We start from the raw sequence: 17,086 nt of genomic DNA on the forward strand, positions 1-17,086 counted from the left end.
GGGCACCTCCCTTTACTGCTTTCAAGGTCCTAGTTTAGCACATTCCCTGCTATCTCTGACATCTCTTAGGGCCAGAGTAGCTTCTTCCTTCTCTGTCCTAGGGAACTGTAGCCCCTAATTTCCTAATCCCTGACCTGTCCCAATGCAAATGCCAAAAGGCCTAGGAAGGGGGAGTGTCAATAGGGTCTTGAGGTGTCCATGCTGAGCCTTATTTTCTTTTCATCTAGAAACTGGGAATGGAGGAAAAATGGGGCTCCTGATAATTAATAGTTTAGGAAAGTATTCCTAGACTTTTTTGGCAGGGGATGGGGGGAGGGTAGGGGAACAGGTTGCTCCAACCCTTTCCCTGCCCCCCCCCAAGTTTTATTGCGTTTCCTCTAGATCCTGAACTTTTTTAGTCTGTTCTCCAAAGCAAGAAGCCATTCCACCATTGTTCCTCATTTTTTCCCAAAAGGTCATAGAATTCAGAGAGAAAAGAACCTCAGAGATCATCTAGGCTCCGTCCTTTAGGAGGTGAGAGAGTAAACCCAGGGAAGAGAGATGCTTTGTCAAGGTATTCAAACTCCAGACCCCAGTGTTGCTACCATGCTAATCCTCCTTAGTTGGGTAATGCCTTCACACCTAGACCACAATGAACAGTTTTCTCCTTACTGGCCCTATGAGGTGCATGGTGAATTATCCCCATTTCACAGATAAGAAAGCTGAGGCTGGGAGAAGCAGTCACGCTCGCTCAAGGTGTTTGTTCAAGGTCACAGCCAGGGTGCAGCACAACCCACAGTTCCAACACTAATGTCAAAAGCACCACTGTCATGGCCACGAGACCCACGTGGGGAAGGGGGGGGAGGTTTTGGGCTCGACCCCGGACTTCTGGAAGAACTTCCCCCCTCCCCGCCGCCACATCTCTTCGCCCCGGCCCCCCGGCAGGCCGTGCCCCCAAGCCCCGCCCCTCCCGCTAGCTGCCAGGCTCCCGCCCGCAGATTCGCATTCCTGTCAAGCACCGGGATGGGGATCTGCAGATTCGTCCCTCCGATGACAAGTCTATTTAAGGATGGCCCCCACCCAGCCCTTTAACTCAGACGTGGGTCCATCTGGATTCATCTTCTGTGTCTGATACCAAAGTAGGGAAATTTGTGGCATTTATGAGAAACACCAACCAAGGATGAAAAGCCAAATTAGACTGCTGGTAGGGATATAAGTGGCCGTACACTAACACCGGCGTTATTTTTCCGATACAGACCCAGCACCCTGAGCGAAGCCAGGAGATGGGGCCTCTGGTGAATCTGCCAATCCTGAATTTGTACTTCACAGCGAGACGGACGCAGGAAGTAGCGCAAGCTCTGCTGCCGCCGATTCGCCTCTGGCGAATCTACGGCTGTCCAACGCGCTAACCTCTCCTACCCAGCTCGGGCCCGGCCTCCGCCCGTGCACTCCGCCCCCTTTTCCTCAGGGACTCGACGCCGCTTTAGCAGTTGCAGATTCGTCACATGTCCAGACCTGAGCAACGTGACAGTAGTGGTGAGGTCCGCTCTTCAAGGGATGCGACAGGCCTGCCGGTTCCCCCCATTGCTCCTTCCCATACCATCCGGAGGGAAGAAAGAGGTCGAACCTCTTGTCTTCCACCCTCAAGGCTCCTGGAGGCGCCAGTGTCGAATGTGCTCCGGTGAACGCAGAGCCCGCCGGGCCTCGCGCAGGTGGCGGTGGTGTTTGGTGCGCGCGCCGGGGAGGAGGGAGGTGGTGGTGGTGGGGGCGCCGCCGCCGCCGCTGCCGCTGCGGGGCCGGGTCTCGCGCCGCCGCTGAGGTGGAGCGAGGTGGGGAAGGGAAGGGGAGGGAGCGACTCGCTCGCCCCGAGCGGGTGAGTGTAGAACGCGGTGCGCGCGCGCGCTAGGCGGGGAGGGGACGGCGCGCGCGGGTGGGGAAGGGGCGACTCGCGGGGGTGCGCGAGGAGAGGGAAGTGCCGCGCGCGCTGCCTCCTCCCCCTACCTTACTCCCGTCCCCTCCCCCCCCGCCGGGGGCCCGGGCCTGGGCCGGGACCGGAGGGTCTCGCGGTGTTTCCGGAGCCCCGCCGCGGCCCCGGAGGAAGGTTCCCCCTTCCTGGTTTGGAGCCGCAGGGTCCCTGGGCCCCGGGGAGCTGCGGGGGTGGTGGAGGAGTCGAGCGGTGCAGCGGACCTGGCCGGCGGCGGGTGAGGAGACAGGCAGAGGGGGCGGGGCTTAGGGGGGGCGCGCCTCCGGCCCGAGGGGGGAGGGGCCGAACGGGGGGCGTGAGGGGCTGAGGGGAGGGCGTCCTGGGTTGGGGTTCCTGAGGGAGTTTGGGCAGAGAAGTGTCCTGGGGCACCCGGGGGTGGGGGAAGGGACTCAAAGGGGATGTGTCTGGAGGAAAGGGAGGAGAGGGAGAGGAGGGTGCAGGCTAGAACGTGGGGGGCCTCCCTTTTGGTGACGGGGTTGTAGGGAATATTTGTAAGGACAGGGTATGTTTGGGAGGGATAGAGGCTGTTGAGATGTCTTTGGGAAGAAAGTCTTGGGGGCAGGGAGGGAGCTGTGAGGGGTTATCAGTGAGGGAAAGTTGCACGTGTGGGAAATGTGTATGTAAGGAGAGGGGGGAAGGATTGTAAAGGGCATGAATGGGGGAGAAGGATCAGATGTGGGAGAAAGGGAGCCTGAAGAGGGAGGCATGAGGGAAGGAAGGCTGTGGGGGATAGCGGTGTTCTGCAGTGGGATGGGAGGAAGGTTGGAAATGTATAGGTGGCAGAACACTATGGATGAAAAGAAGCTGTGGAGAATAGGTATGGGGAGAGGGCTGGGCAGATGTATATGAGGCACTGTTTGGTACTTGGGGTGAAGAGGTGTGTGTTCATGGAAGACCAAGTGGTATCCTAAAAGGGCTGGGTTGTCTGTGGGGGTTGGTATGGGGTCCTGGAAGGGCTCTGGATATAGATAGGTACGAAGGAAGGCTTTGGGAGTTCGGGGCCTTACTCTTTTCTGTTAATTGTTTATAGTTTAAATGAGCCAGGATGGACCAGGAAGGAGGGGGAGATGGGCAAAAGCCCCCCAACTTCCAGTGGCGAAACTACAAACTCATCGTGGACCCTGCACTGCACCGGCTCCCGCAGAAGGTTTACCGCTATGATGGGATTCACTTCAGTGTCAATGTGAGTTATTTTGCCTAAACTGTTCCCCCCAAACTTCTTGGGTAGGTAATTTTGTCTCCTAAAATTTCTGGTCTTTGTAACCTGCTCTTGTTTCAGAAAGTTGGCAGTCCTACATTTCAGCCGACTCTGCACTTAAATTCTTAAATTGTTTCCCCCAGAGTGATTAAATTGCCTTCCTTTATGTTTCATCCCAGGATGCAGGATACAAGATTGTTAGCAAGCTCCAAGACCCCCGTCAACGACTCACCTGGTCCAAAAACAGGGAACTTTCCCTCCCAGTCCCTAAGTTTAAGGTAAGTCTACATTATTTCTATGATCTGATAGTTTTTATGGAGGGTGACAGTTATAGAGAAATGTGCAAATCCACATAGGCAGCCAAAGGAAGGGGCTTGTTTTTGAGCAAGAGTAGGAGCTCTGTACGTAACATGGGTGAATAGTTGAATGAAGTGTCTTGACCTAGCAACTTATAATTTCACCTTGTGATTGAGTCTAGATGGGCTTTCCTTAGTGGTTATGATTAGCTATTGTTTTTTAGTTAGGACAATGGCCTAAGTGGTCTTGGCCTTTGGAGAAGAGATGATTGACATTCTGGTGGGAACTCAGTCAGCTATGAGAGCAGAAAAGATGTCTACTTCATATGACTTCTGAGTCTGGGGTTTGTGTGGTATAAAAATGATGGTATCCTAGGTGGTAGCAGCTCTCTCCCTAGATTCCATTGCTAACCTCATGCTTAGTTAAAAGGGATGGTATTAAAGATTCTGGAGTCCCAAAAGTTGCCCTCTCATATAGTCTTATGATTTTCCTTGGCATGCTCATCATAGCTGCAGATCTCACAAAATGAGGAGCTAATTTGAATTGGTCTGCATTAATAGAAGCAATGTCCTGAATGAGATGGGTTATGTTCCCTCTATATTCTGTACTGGTCAGATCACATCTGGAATAATATGCTCAGTTCTGGGGGCCTCATTTTTAAAAAGACCTTGACTTATCTAGAACTTTTCTAGAGGAGACAGACCAGGATGTTAAAGAAATTTGAGACTGTTACATATGAGATTTGAAGGAACTATAGAGGTTAAGTCTGGAGAAAAGAGGAATGGGGGTTATGGAGCAGGAACGGATATGATCAGTGTCTCTAAATATTTGAAGGGCTGTTATGTGGAATAACAACTAGAATATATGTGTTTCGAGGTTTACAGAGCACTCTATTTACATTCTCATGTGGAAAAGGGATTTGTCTTGGGTTTTGTGGCTTCAGGGTGTAACTCCTAACAGTGAGGGGAAGTTAGGAGAGGCAGATTTTGTCTAAATAAGAGAAGGAAGGAAGAAAGGAAGGAAGGATTTATTAAGCACCTACTATGCGTCAGGCCCTGTGCTAATCCCATTACAAATATTATTTCATTTCATTCTCAAAACAACCCTGGGAGGACAACACTGTTACTATCCCCATTTTTGGTTGAGGAAATAGAGAAAACCAGAGATTAAGTGACTTGCCCTGGGTTATAGCTAGTAAGTGTCTGAGGCGAGAGTTAAACTCAGGTTTTCCTGACTCCAGGCCCAATGCTCTGTCTACTCTGCCTCCTAGATACCTCAGATAATCATTCTAGTCATTGGAATTGTCCAAAAGTGGATGGACGGGGAAGTAAATTCCATTTTACTGCTCTTCTCAGGTAGTTGAGCACTTGTCAAGGATATTGTAGAGGGGATTTCTACACAGATTTGTGTTGGACTAGATGTCCTATGAGGTTAGTTCCAACTCTAAATTCTGTGTCTTCTCATGGGACTTCCCTCCCTTGACTTTCCCCATCTTGGGGTTCAGGTCTTTGGACTTGTAAACACTTTCCTCTTGGTGCCCATTTGGATCTTTTTGTTTTGTTTTGTTTTGCTTTTTTTGGTGAGGCAGTCGGGGTTAAGTGACTTGCCCAGGGTCACACAGTGTTAAGTATCGGGGGCTGGATTTGAACTTAGGTTCTCCTGACCCCAAGGCTGGAGCTGTATCCACTGTGCCACCTAGCTGCCTCATTTGGTCCTTTTTCTATGGCTTTTTATGAGATTTATTCTTCTGGCTGCTGCATTCACTCCTAAGGAGGTTTAGGACCATGCCTTCACATTTTTTGTATCTTGAGACCATCTTGTTCAAGTCATCTGTGTGGCCATCTCTCTCAGTGTTCAGTGGAGTTCCCTCTTCCCTATTTCTCCTGCCCATAATATGTACGCATGAATCTATAGATTGGACCGAGGCTCAGTGTCCTATGGCTCTGCCCCTTGTGCATGAGCAGATCTTCCTGAAGCCTCTATTCCATGCCAGGGTGACTCTGGATCCTGACCCAGATCCTGCTTTCCCCTCCACAGCTTGACGAGTTCTACATTGGGCAGGTCCCACTGAAGGAAGTGACCTTTGCCCGGCTGAATGACAACGTTCGGGAGACCTTCCTGAAGGACATGTGCCGCAAGTATGGAGAGGTGGAGGAGGTGGAGATCCTGTTGCACCCCCGAACCCGAAAGCATCTAGGCCTAGCCCGAGTGCTCTTTGCCAGCACTCGGGGTGCCAAAGAGACTGTAAAACATCTCCATCACACCCCGGTCATGGGCAATATCATCCACGCCCAGCTTGACATCAAAGGTGATGTCCCTTCCCTGTCTCTTACAGTCCTGATCTGTTCCTGTTTGGAAAAAAAAAATCTAGATAATTGGGAAAGGAAGAAGAATTGAGATCCTAAAGTTAGAGATGGGCGAGAGAAACTGACTTTCGTGTTCTTAGACCAAGGGATGGGGAATTTAAAGTCAGAGAGAAAAGCTGGACTATCAAATAGAGAATGGGCTAATACTCTCCACTTGTTTAGACTGACTTTTTTGATTCCTGTCTTCCAGGGCAACAACGGATGAAATACTATGAACTGATTGTCAATGGCTCCTATACCCCCCAAACAGTGCCCACAGAGGGCAAAGTCCTGAATGAGAAGTTCCAAGGATCTGCAATGCCCACTGAGACGGTAAGAAACTGGCACTACCTGGGGTTGGGCCATCTGGATTCTAGGAGGTAAAATGCCTGGATTCCTGGAGGGGACTGGATTCAAGGTAGTTGGGAGATTGAAGAGGGAAGGAGTAAGGTGAGTAAGGACTTCCAGGTGAGGAATAAGAGTGAATGTGAGTAAGAAGGGTCTGGGAAAAAGTGCTGGGGTCTTTTTTCAAGTGAGCAAAATACTTGATTTGAAGAGGGTGAAGTGAGTATACTGCTAACTTTCTCTTCTGTCTTTCTCCCAAGACGGAATCTCGACGCCGGCCTTCATCTGATTCAGCCTACCCATCCAGCACTTCTGTGCCAGTCACACCTGGTAATGGCACACCCTGCTCTCAGGACACAACTTACTCTAGTAGCCGGCAAGACACCCCATCCTCCTATGGCCAGTTCACGCCACAATCCTCTCAAGGGACGCCTTATACCTCCCGGGGCAGCACCCCATATTCCCAGGACTCTGCCTATTCCAGTAGGTATGGAAAGGGGAAATACCTGTGTTCCTTCAGCTACCAAAATCTGGGAGCTAATACTTGGAAGGCAAAACATCTGAGTCTGAGGAGTTTGCTTCTCTTATTCTTTGAAAAAAAATTTTTGAAGGGGCAGCTAGGTGGCACAGTGGATAGAGCACCAGCCCTGGAGTCAGGAGGACCTGAGTTCAAATTTGATCTCAGATACATAACACTTACTAGTTGTGTGACTCTGGGCAAGTCACTGAACCGCAGTTGCCTTGCAAAAAAAAAGAAAGAAAGAAAAAAGAAAAAACATTTATTGAATATTTACTGCATGTGCCAGCTGCTGTGTGGAATACATGGTCCTTGTAGTCAGGAATTTACCTTCTGTTTTAGGAATATGGGAAGCCTGGCTCCTATGGGAGATATATTTTTAAAAAGATTTTGTGGGCCTAGAAACTAGAATACTTGGGTTTGATACCATATAAGCCTAGGAAGGGATTTCTTATTCTCAATCCTTTTTGACCTTTTATTTTTTCCTTTAGGCAAGGAACTCCTGGCTATTCCAGTTACCATCCAGATTCCTCTTCTTCTACCACCTCTTCTTCCTATAAGCCTCGTCGGTCAGAGAACAGCTATCAGGATTCCTATTCCCGCCGACACTTCTCTTCTTCAGCTACCAGTGTTGCCTCTTCTTCTTCATCATCGTCATCATCATCATCATCATCATCATCATCATCGTCGTCGTCCTCCTCTTCTTCTTCCTCTTCATCTTCATCCTCTTCCTCCTCCTCCTCCTCCTCCTCTTCCCACTACCGTAGTTCTGACTCACACTATCCACCATATTATGAGAGCGGTAGTCGATACCAACGCCATGCCTCCTACCCACCACGTCGTGCACCCCGGGAGGAGCCCCCAGGAACCCCTTTCCCTGAGCGCTTCCCACCCTCCTACACCTCCTATCTGCCCCCTGAGCCCAGTCGCCCAGTGGACCAGGACTATCGACCTCCTGCCCCAGAGGCTGCACCTCCAGAGCCTCCAGAACCTGTCAGTGGAGGGGGTAGGGGGGCCAGCCCTGAACAAGAGGAAGCGAGGAGTTCACCTCGCCCAGCATCCCCTATTCGATCTTGCTCACCTGCCCCAGAGATCACCAATGAGAGTGTGCCCTTTGCTCAGCATAGCAGCCTGGATTCTCGGATTGAAATGCTGCTGAAGGAACAGCGATCCAAGTTTTCCTTCCTGGCCTCAGACACAGAAGAAGAGGAGGACAACAGTAGTTTGGGCCCTGGGGCCAGAGAAGCTGGGAGTGAGGTCCTCCTGGGACCAGCTCATGGGCCTTGTACACCTCCTCCAGCCCCAGCAAATTTTGAGGATGTAGTTCCTTTGGGGAGCATTGAACCTGGGGCAACTGGAGAATCTCCCAAAGCCAATGGGCAGGACCAGGTGAGAAGAGAAAAACATGAGAAAGAGCCTGAGTTCTGAGAGGGGATCTTGGCTTCTTAATTTCTTAGTGAATTGGGAAGCAGAGAGTAGAATCCTTCTAATTCTTCTCTCCCCATGTTCTTCTAGACCTCTCTTCATTCTTCTGGTGAAGACATGGAAATCTCAGACGATGATGGTGGAGGATCACCCCCAACAGCCCCCTCACCCCCACAACCTCCACCTCCCCCACCTCCTCCACCTCCACCTCCACCCTTTCTGGCTCCCCTTCCCCTGGGCTATCCCCATCAGCCTGCCTACCTTCTTCCGCCTCGGCCAGAGGCACCCCCACCCCCTGAGTATCCTCCACCACCACCTCCTCCCCCACACATCTATGATTTTGTCAACTCCCTTGAGCTGATGGACCGACTTGGGGCTCAGTGGGGAGGGATGCCTATGTCCTTCCAGATGCAGACTCAAATGTTGACCCGTTTGCACCAGCTGAGGCAGGGTACTGGGGTAACTGCTGCATCAGCAGCCCCCCCTAGTGGAGGTTTTGGGGAGCATTTCCTTCCATTCCCTCCACATCAAGAAGCTGCATATGCACTACCCTACACTCTGTATGCCCCTGGACAGGAGAGCCGAGGGGCTTATGCCCGTGAAGCCTATCACCTGCCCTTGCAGGCAGAACCCTTGCCTTCTTCCTCTGCTGTAAGGGAGGAGGAACACCTGTCTCTGGGGGAAGAGGTAGAAATGGCAGAGGGGAAGGCACCACCTCCTGCTGGCACAGTGGGCCGGGTGCTGGCTACTCTGGTCCAAGAGATGAAGAACATCATGCAACGAGACCTTAACCGCAAGATGGTGGAAAATGTAGCTTTTGGAGCTTTTGACCAGTGGTGGGAAAGTAAAGAGGAAAAGGCTAAGGTGAGAGTGAAGGCTACTGAGGTTCTGGACACCCAGGGCTGGGATGAAAGCGCTTGGAAGATTGTTTTATGAGGAATGGTTGAAGGAACTGAGGGTATTTAGTTTGGAGAAGAGAAGATTTCCCCAAGGGATGGGCAGTAGAGGAGACATGATCGATCCTTCAAATTTCCCAAAGTCTGTCATGTAGCTTCAGAATGAAGATCAGTGTGTGACCATTATAAGGAGGCAGATTTCAACTCACTCTAAAGATTTTCTAAAATGTTGGAGCTTTCCAAAAATGGAATGAGTTGTTAATGATAAGCCACCTATCATTAGATGTATTGTCTAGGTAATCACTCTTGGAGAGGTCAGAGATGAGGTGAGTGCTTTGGGTAGAGGTTGAACTGTACAAGGTTGTTCTGGGATTCTGTACTCCTGTCCTTGGGCTTAAGAGGTAATAGGAGTTAAAAGAAAGAAGCAGAACTTTTGGGAAGAAAAGAGGATAGAGGAAAACATTGAGTTGACTGGATATATAGGATCTGGGAATAATTTTTGGATGAAAGGAATCACTTTGGTAAGATGCTGAATTACTCAAGTGTTTATGCGTATCCCTTCCTGACAGCCTTTCCAGAATGCAGCTAAGCAGCAGGCAAAAGAGGAGGACAAGGAGAAAACAAAACTAAAGGAGCCAGGGCTGCTCTCCCTTGTGGACTGGGCCAAGAGTGGGGGTGCTGCAGGCCTTGAAGGCTTTGGATTTGGCTCTGGGCTTCGAGGAGCACTTCGACTACCTTCGTTCAAGGTGCTAGAAACTGGGACTCCTAGTGTCTGAGCAGGAAAAAATGGGGGATGATGAGGATTCCCATTGTAGGGTTGGAAGTAATAGGGAAATGAATTTGTCTGGAGTCTAGATTAAGCATGTGTCTCATCTTTATTCTCTCCCTACTTCAGGTGAAGCGGAAAGAGCCTTCTGAAATTTCAGAGGGTGGAGAAGAAAAGCGGCCGAGGCCTTCTACCCCAGCTGAAGAGGATGAAGATGGTTAGTGAGAGTCCCAATCTGGAGGGCAAAACAGAATATCTAGTGTCTGAGAGGAGAGGGGAACTGTGGAGAAAGAATTAGAGACTTGGAGCCAACACGTTCAAAGGAGTTTGAATAGAGGGGAAATTTGGGGATTGGGTAGAACAGTTTTTGGAGATATTTCCCCAGATTGGAAGCTAAGTGGATCTAGTCTTGGTTCTGCTACTAATTTGCTTTGACTTTGAGCAAGTCACTTTCACTGTGTATTCATTTTCTTACCTGCAAATAGGCATAACTCTCCCATTATCTATTTGAAAAATTTTAGGAGTATTAGGCAAATATTAAGGATTACTCTTGATGATACTTTGGTATCTAGAACCCGATCGAGAGAAGGAAGCTGGAGAGTCAAGTCGGCCAGGGATGAAGGGCCCAAAGCGGGAAGAGGAGAGGAGTAAAGCCCAGGGCAAACACAGAAAACCTTTTGCTCTGGATAGCGAAGGGGAAGAGGCATCGCAAGAGTCTTCCTCTGAGAAGGTGAGTGAGATGTCTTTGCTGGTGACGGTGCTGAGGAGCTTAGCTATATCAGCAGAACATCTATGTGCTTGTCTGAATTGTCTGCCTTGTTTTGTCTTCTTTCCCTATTGCTTCCTCTCTCCCTTTCAAAGAACCAGGTGCATTTTGCTTTTTCAGTCTGGGCAGTGGGAATGATACCGGAGTGTATGTTCCAACGTCTCCACTCTGTGTTGTGGCTCAGGAAATCTCACTGACTTTGTGTAACACCCTGTCCTGGTTAGGGGCTTGGGTCCTACTTCATAAGTCTGGAGAATCAGTAGCTTATTTTTATCCCTTTTCCTAAGGAGGAAGAAGATGACGAGGATGAGGAAGAGGAAGAAGAGCACAGTGAAACTATGGAGACCAGTAAGAAGGAGGCAGAGGCATCTGGAGGTGAATTGAAGCTATCATTTTGGAAGCCTTAAGGGAGGGTAGGAGGAGAACATTTCCTGTAGGCTTGGTCAGCTGTCCCCTCCACAAGGCCCTATGTTTCAGTGTTGCATTTGGTTCCTATGATTTTCCTTTGAATCCCTTGAAGATCTGGTCCCTGTCCCTGCCCAGTTAAGTATAATGAGCTCTAGATGGGTCCTACTTTGCTCTCTTGACTGCCTTTTCTTTACCTTTTCTCAATCGGACTTCCAGGTGAGGATGAGGAGAGTGCCTCCTCCTCCAAATATTCTCTGTATGCTGAATCAGAAGGTGAGAATGACAGCACTTCAGACTCTGAGAGCAGCAGCTCCTCTAGCAGCTCTTCCTCAAGCCCTTCTTCCTCCTCCTCTTCCTCATCTTCCTCCTCTGCATCTGAAGAAGAAGAGGAGGAGGAGGAGGAGCCATCAGTAGTTTCTTCAGCCATGTCACCGCCTCGGGACATTCCATCAGACCTCCCTGTCCCTGTGGAGGAGCGAGAACAAGAGAAGGCTTCAGTTCCACTTGTCATGCCTGTCCCTGAGCTGGAGAAGGTCCCAGTGAGGCCTCCAGGTAGGTAGATTTGTGGGAGAGTTGAGTATGAAAATATAGGCTTTGAAATTATGCATATATGTATGTGCCCTCTGTTTGGAAGGAGGACTTTTGAGTTTTGAGTGAATAGAGAAAGCGGAAGTGGTGAAATCATTGTGGAGTAGTCGAAAGATCACTTAGATTTAGTGTCAGAAGATCTGGGTTCAAATCCTTGTTCTCCCATGTATTAATTTTGTGACTTTGAAAATGTCATTTCCCCTCTCTGGGTCTGAGTTTTCTAACCTGTAAAATGGCTTTGTTTAATTAGATCTCCTTCAACTAAGGTCTCCTCTGGCTCTTGATCTATGATAGCATTCCTCCCTGAGTAGTGGACAGTAAATTGTTACACTTGTGTATCTGACATAGTGTGGGGATAAATCTCAGCTTTGTATAAGAACATATCAGATTGAAGGCTGAGTTTGTGATGCTCTCTTTACCACATCCTTTTCACCAGGTCCTCCTGAGGAACCATTGCCTGAGACACCTCAACATCCTCCAGAGCCACCAGCTATCTCCCAAGCCTCTCCTCCCCTACCTTTTGCCCCTCGTCCTGAGGAGTGTCCATCTTCTCCTATCCCACTTCTCCCACCACCGAAGAAGCGTCGGAAAACAGTCTCCTTCTCTGCATCAGAGGAAACCCCAACCACCCCAACCCCAGAGGTTCCCCCACCTGTTCCACCTCCAGTTAAGCCTCCTGGTCCCCTTCCCCGAAAAATCTCCCGAGGTGGGGATCGGACCATTCGAAATTTGCCTCTGGATCATGCTTCTCTGGTCAAGAGCTGGCCAGAGGATGGATCCCGGGTGGGGCGGAACCGGAGTGGAGGGCGGGGTCGTCTGCCAGAAGAAGAAGAACCTGGGACTGAAGTTGACCTCACAGTGTTGGCAGATTTGGCCCTGACTCCAGCTCCAGCTCGGCGAGGCCTAGTCACTCTACCTGTAGGGGATGATTCTGAAGCCACTGAGACCTCGGATGAGGCTGAGCGTTTGGGTCTAGCAGGTCCCTCAATCATTCATGTTCTTTTGGAGCACAACTATGCTCTGGCTGTCCGGCCTGCTCCCCCTGCCCCAGTTTCCAGACCCCTGGAACCACTTCTTTCTCCTGCCACTGTCTTCAGCTCACCTGTCGATGAGGTCCTAGAAGCTCCTGAGGTGGTGGTTGCTGAGGTGGAGGAGGAGGAAGGGGAGGAGGAGGAAGAGGAGGAAGAGTCGGAGTCATCAGAGAGTAGTAGCAGCAGCAGTGATGGGGAAGGTACCTTGAGGCGTAGGAGCCTCCGATCCCATGCCAGGCGCCGTCGACAGCCCTTGCCACCTGCCCCTCCACCTCCACCCAGCTATGAGCCCCGAAGTGAGTTTGAGCAGATGACCATCCTGTATGACATCTGGAATTCTGGGCTTGATGCTGAGGACATGGGCTACTTACGACTCACCTACGAGAGGCTGCTGCAGCAGGACAGTGGAGCCGACTGGCTTAATGATACCCACTGGGTACATCACACCAATATCCTAGACCTCTGTGGGTTGGGCTACCAGATGTGGGAGCTGCTGTACCAGAAGCCTCAAGTCTCACTTCTCTCTCTCTCTCTCTCTCTCCCTTTCTCTTTCTAGCAGTCATTTTACTAATAATATTTCTGTGACTCCGTTGTTGAGTACTCTTTTTTTCTCTGCTACTTTTCACCTTCATTCTTATCCACTTCATTTCTTTTTTCTTTGCCTAATACATTTTCATGGGCTTTGGGAGATTTGTGTTGTGGCAAAGGTTGGCAGGTTATTAGAATTGGCTATATGTCTGTCTCTTGCCTTCTCTCCCCACATCCTAGCTTCCCTTACCTCAACATTCACTCTCACGTCCAGTTTAGGTTGCTCTACTTCCAGACTGGGGAGGTGGTCAGGGAGAGCTGCGAACAATTCTCAAGCCTGTGACAGGCCTGGGAGTGGGCCACTGAAAAACCTGTTTTCTTCCTTAACGATATCTTACTCACCAACTTGACCACTCCCAAACGTAAGCGAAAGCCCCTGGATGGGCCCCGGGAGCATCAGACAGGTTCAGCTCGGAGCGAGGGTTACTACCCTATCAGTAAGAAAGAAAAGGATAAGTACTTGGATGTCTGTCCTGTCTCAGCACGTCAGCTAGAGGGCTCAGACACCCAGGTAATGATGTCGAGGCCATTCTTGGCAGTTGAGCAGTTTTTGTTTTTTTCCCTGTACTTCCCTACTGATGAGGTCCTTTTCCTTCCCAGGGGACAAACCGGGTGCTATCAGAAAGAAGGTCAGAGCAGCGTAGGCTGCTGAGTGCTATTGGTACATCGGCCATTGTGGACAGTGACCTGCTAAAATTGAATCAGCTCAAGGTGAGAACAACTGGCTGAGGTGGGGAGTGGGGCAGGGTGGGGGGATGGGGGATACAGAGCTCTGAGACCTTGAGATACAACAGCCACTGCTGTTGTACATGGAGCATAGCCATAGCAGGAGAGAAGCCTTAATCGAGTGGGTGGAGTTTCAAGGATGGGGGAGGCTTTGGGGGTATGTGTATGTGTGTGTGTGTATATATATGTATGTGTGATGCATGTACCATTGTTGGGGAGCAAGGAATTAGGGATGTCTTAGAACAGAAAAGAAGGGAGAGAATGTGGCCTTTTATCTTGGGGGGGGCAGTTCCCTAGCACCATACACCCATTGTGTTCATGCATCACAGCCACAGTGAGAAAGTAAAGAGCATGACTTGGGCAGTGGGGAGAGAGGCAGGGCTTGATGGTATCCCTTATGCCTGGATTTCTTTCTTCTGTCTTCTCCACCCCTGTAGTTCCGGAAGAAAAAACTCCGATTTGGCAGGAGCCGGATCCATGAGTGGGGTCTTTTTGCTATGGAACCCATTGCAGCTGATGAGATGGTTATAGAGTATGTGGGACAGAACATCCGTCAGGTGAACAAGTTACCTTGTCCTTACTACCAGCATAAAAATGACTAGGCATCAAATTGCATGTGGTATTCTTAGGGGAGATATGGTTGCTACTCTGAGCCAAAATTAGAATCTAAGAGATATGCAGTGACGTGGACACATCCATGCCTAGGGCATGTCCTCTATAAAATCCCCTTTATAGGGACTAAGGTTAAATATACAACTGGAGAATAGTGGTAACACTGGAAGAACCATGTCCATGTGGGTGAATGGAGGGAACCAAATCAACTCAGGAAGGCTTCATGGAAGACGTGGAAACTTTAGAGCTATTTCATGATGAAAAAAGACAATTTAATGAGCATGAAGGAGGTGTGAGATGGAGAGAATTGTTTTATGGAGTGAGCATAGAGGCAAGGTAGACAAGTCACAGGCCTAAAGAGTGGAAAGCCTAGTATGCCAAAGCAAGTGTGAGTGAGGGGTGTTTGGATAACAAACATGACATCTAATATCATTTATACTGAAAGTTTCAAAGACTTAGATGGCGAAGAAGGAAGATCTTGGTTTTCTCTGGAAAACTTTTTCTGACCTTTCTTGGCTTGTCAGGTGGTGGCTGACATGAGAGAGAAACGGTATGTGCAGGAGGGTATTGGCAGCAGCTATCTGTTTCGAGTGGACCATGACACCATCATTGATGCCACAAAGTGTGGAAATCTGGCACGATTTATCAATCACTGCTGCACGGTGAGAGCTGGGCCCGGGGGCAGGGACTGGTTCTGGACTACTTAATTGGGTTTGGGAGGACACTTTTAAAGGAGCTAGACAGCAAGAGGAAGGGGACACCTGGCTCAGAATACTTGGTTTTGGGGAGAAAAGGGTGCGGTAACTAAGGGGCCAAAGTCAAAGCTAATAACTCCCTTCTCCAACCATAGCCCAACTGCTATGCCAAGGTGATCACCATTGAGGCCCAGAAGAAGATTGTAATCTACTCCAAGCAGCCAATTGGGGTGGATGAAGAGATCACCTATGACTACAAATTCCCCTTGGAAGACAACAAAATCCCATGTTTGTGTGGCACTGAAAGTTGCCGGGGTTCCCTCAACTGAGGGCCTTAGGGAGGGGCTGGCTTTACCCTACCATCACCTCCACCAACACACATACATATCCCTAATTTATTCCCACCACAGGCTAGAGAACCAGCTAGGGCTTGAATTGCCCTTTGACTTATGTTCTGAGGTTCAGACTTAGACCCTGAGCCTCCATTTCCTGTGGTTCCCAAGATAAGGTGGGAGAGTGGTAGGGGGCATGAGGTCTCTGCAGGATGAGCAGAAAAAAATCCACCCTACCTTTTAGGAACCTAGATACAGGAAAAAAAAATTGGAGTGTTCCCCCCTCCCCCTTCCCCTTGTGGGGAGTATGGGTCTCCCAGATTCTGGGTTGTAGGGAATGCCCAAAATGAGGCAGATTCTGCCCCCGCTTTTTTTTTCTTTTCGGAGAAGAAACTGTAAATGTTTTGTAGCTGCTAGCGGCTGTTTCCTGTGGAAACCTGGGGTGCCGGCCTGTACAGATGCTGTTCTTTGAGGGGGGAGGACTTTCCCATCCCCCCACTTTGTTTTATTGGGGGCTATTCCCCCTACACCTCTTTTCTTCTCCACTTTGGGGTCTCTGGAGCAGCTGGCCATATTTTTCTCCCCTCAGGAGAGCTCTTTCCTGGACCCCAGCTGGGAATCTCTCCCTTCCCTGGTATTGATACTCCCTCCTCCCCCAAACCAGGGAAGACAGGGGTCTATGATTTCCCTGGCCTTGCCGTCTGGCCATGCTAGGCCTAAGAGGCCACAAGGGGTTATCTGAAACCTGGGCCTTCACTTTTGGCTTTAGAGGCATTGAGGCCAGGCCTGGGGAAAGGGGGTTTGGGACACGGGAGAGTGTCTCCTGTTCCCCCTTAAGCTGCCTCTGCCCTGTTCTTCAAAAGGCCATGTTCAAATTCCCACCCCATAAGTGGCTGCACAGCTGGCCAGGGGCTGGGAGAAGACAGATGGTACAGGCCGCCAGAGTTTGATCCCAGCTCTGTCCTCCCCACTCCTGTTGGCCTGGTTTTGTACATATGTTAATAGCGATGATGCCTCGGACCCAACGCCACATTTTTATAATTGTGATTAAACTTTATTGTACAAAAGTGGTCCATCTTCATGGCTTTGTGGTGGTAGGAATTTGTCAGTACCTGATGTTTATGGGAAAATGGATAGGGAGGACTGGGCTTTTGAGGTACATGAGCATGGGTAATTTAGGATTATTAATTTAGAGCTGGAATGGACCTTAAAGATCTGTTGGGGTAAGGTGAATGGGAAGTGGTGTGCCCAGGCACCTGTCCATCTTTTCATTCTCATCTTGATGCTGAAATGTTTCCATTCTGCCTATTATCAACTGTTTAAATGCAGAGAAACTTGCCCAGGGACTAGCTGATGGCGTATAACTGTTGTGACTAGAAATTATATGAATGGGTTCCAATGAGATGTGTTTAGACCTCTTCCCCTGTCCATACTTTCCTGACTAGAGCCCCTTGTTCTGCCCTGCCCAACCCGGAGGGGGTGGGGGTGGAGGAAACAGTGAAGGGAAATGTGATGAGGTAAATAATGGGCTGAAGCCTGCAAGTCATTTTCCCAGTCTTAACATCCCTTCCTTTTTTCCGTTGAGTCC

General features: G+C 49.7%; 1 protein-coding gene across 3 annotated transcripts; it reads left to right on the forward strand.

The window, feature by feature from the left end:
• Positions 1–1,005: 1,005 nt before the first annotated feature.
• Positions 1,006–16,565, forward strand: SETD1A (SET domain containing 1A, histone lysine methyltransferase). Of its 3 annotated transcripts, none has more exons than XM_021008502.2 (19): positions 1,006–1,691; positions 2,994–3,146; positions 3,341–3,439; positions 5,496–5,766; positions 6,015–6,136; positions 6,409–6,635; positions 7,157–8,054; positions 8,181–8,954; positions 9,556–9,732; positions 9,882–9,969; positions 10,325–10,482; positions 10,806–10,893; positions 11,143–11,478; positions 11,951–12,994; positions 13,472–13,644; positions 13,734–13,844; positions 14,297–14,416; positions 14,996–15,133; positions 15,322–16,565. In XM_021008502.2, the coding sequence occupies exons 2-19, from the start codon at positions 3,009–3,011 to the stop codon at positions 15,493–15,495; spliced, it is 5,136 nt and encodes a 1,711-aa protein (XP_020864161.1). In that variant the 5' UTR covers positions 1,006–1,691; positions 2,994–3,008; the 3' UTR covers positions 15,496–16,565. The 3 variants fall into 3 exon arrangements, with proteins under 3 accessions (XP_020864161.1, XP_020864162.1, XP_020864159.1); XM_021008503.2 differs by lacking the exon at positions 1,006–1,691 and adding an exon at positions 1,730–1,808; XM_021008500.2 differs by lacking the exon at positions 1,006–1,691 and adding an exon at positions 1,731–1,852.
• The last annotated feature ends 521 nt before the right edge of the window (positions 16,566–17,086 follow it).

The sequence above is a fragment of the Phascolarctos cinereus genome, unplaced genomic scaffold (genome assembly GCF_003287225.1).
Source record: "Phascolarctos cinereus isolate Bilbo 61053 unplaced genomic scaffold, phaCin_HiC Scaffold_4;HRSCAF=312, whole genome shotgun sequence".
Lineage (NCBI taxonomy): Eukaryota > Metazoa > Chordata > Mammalia > Diprotodontia > Phascolarctidae > Phascolarctos > Phascolarctos cinereus.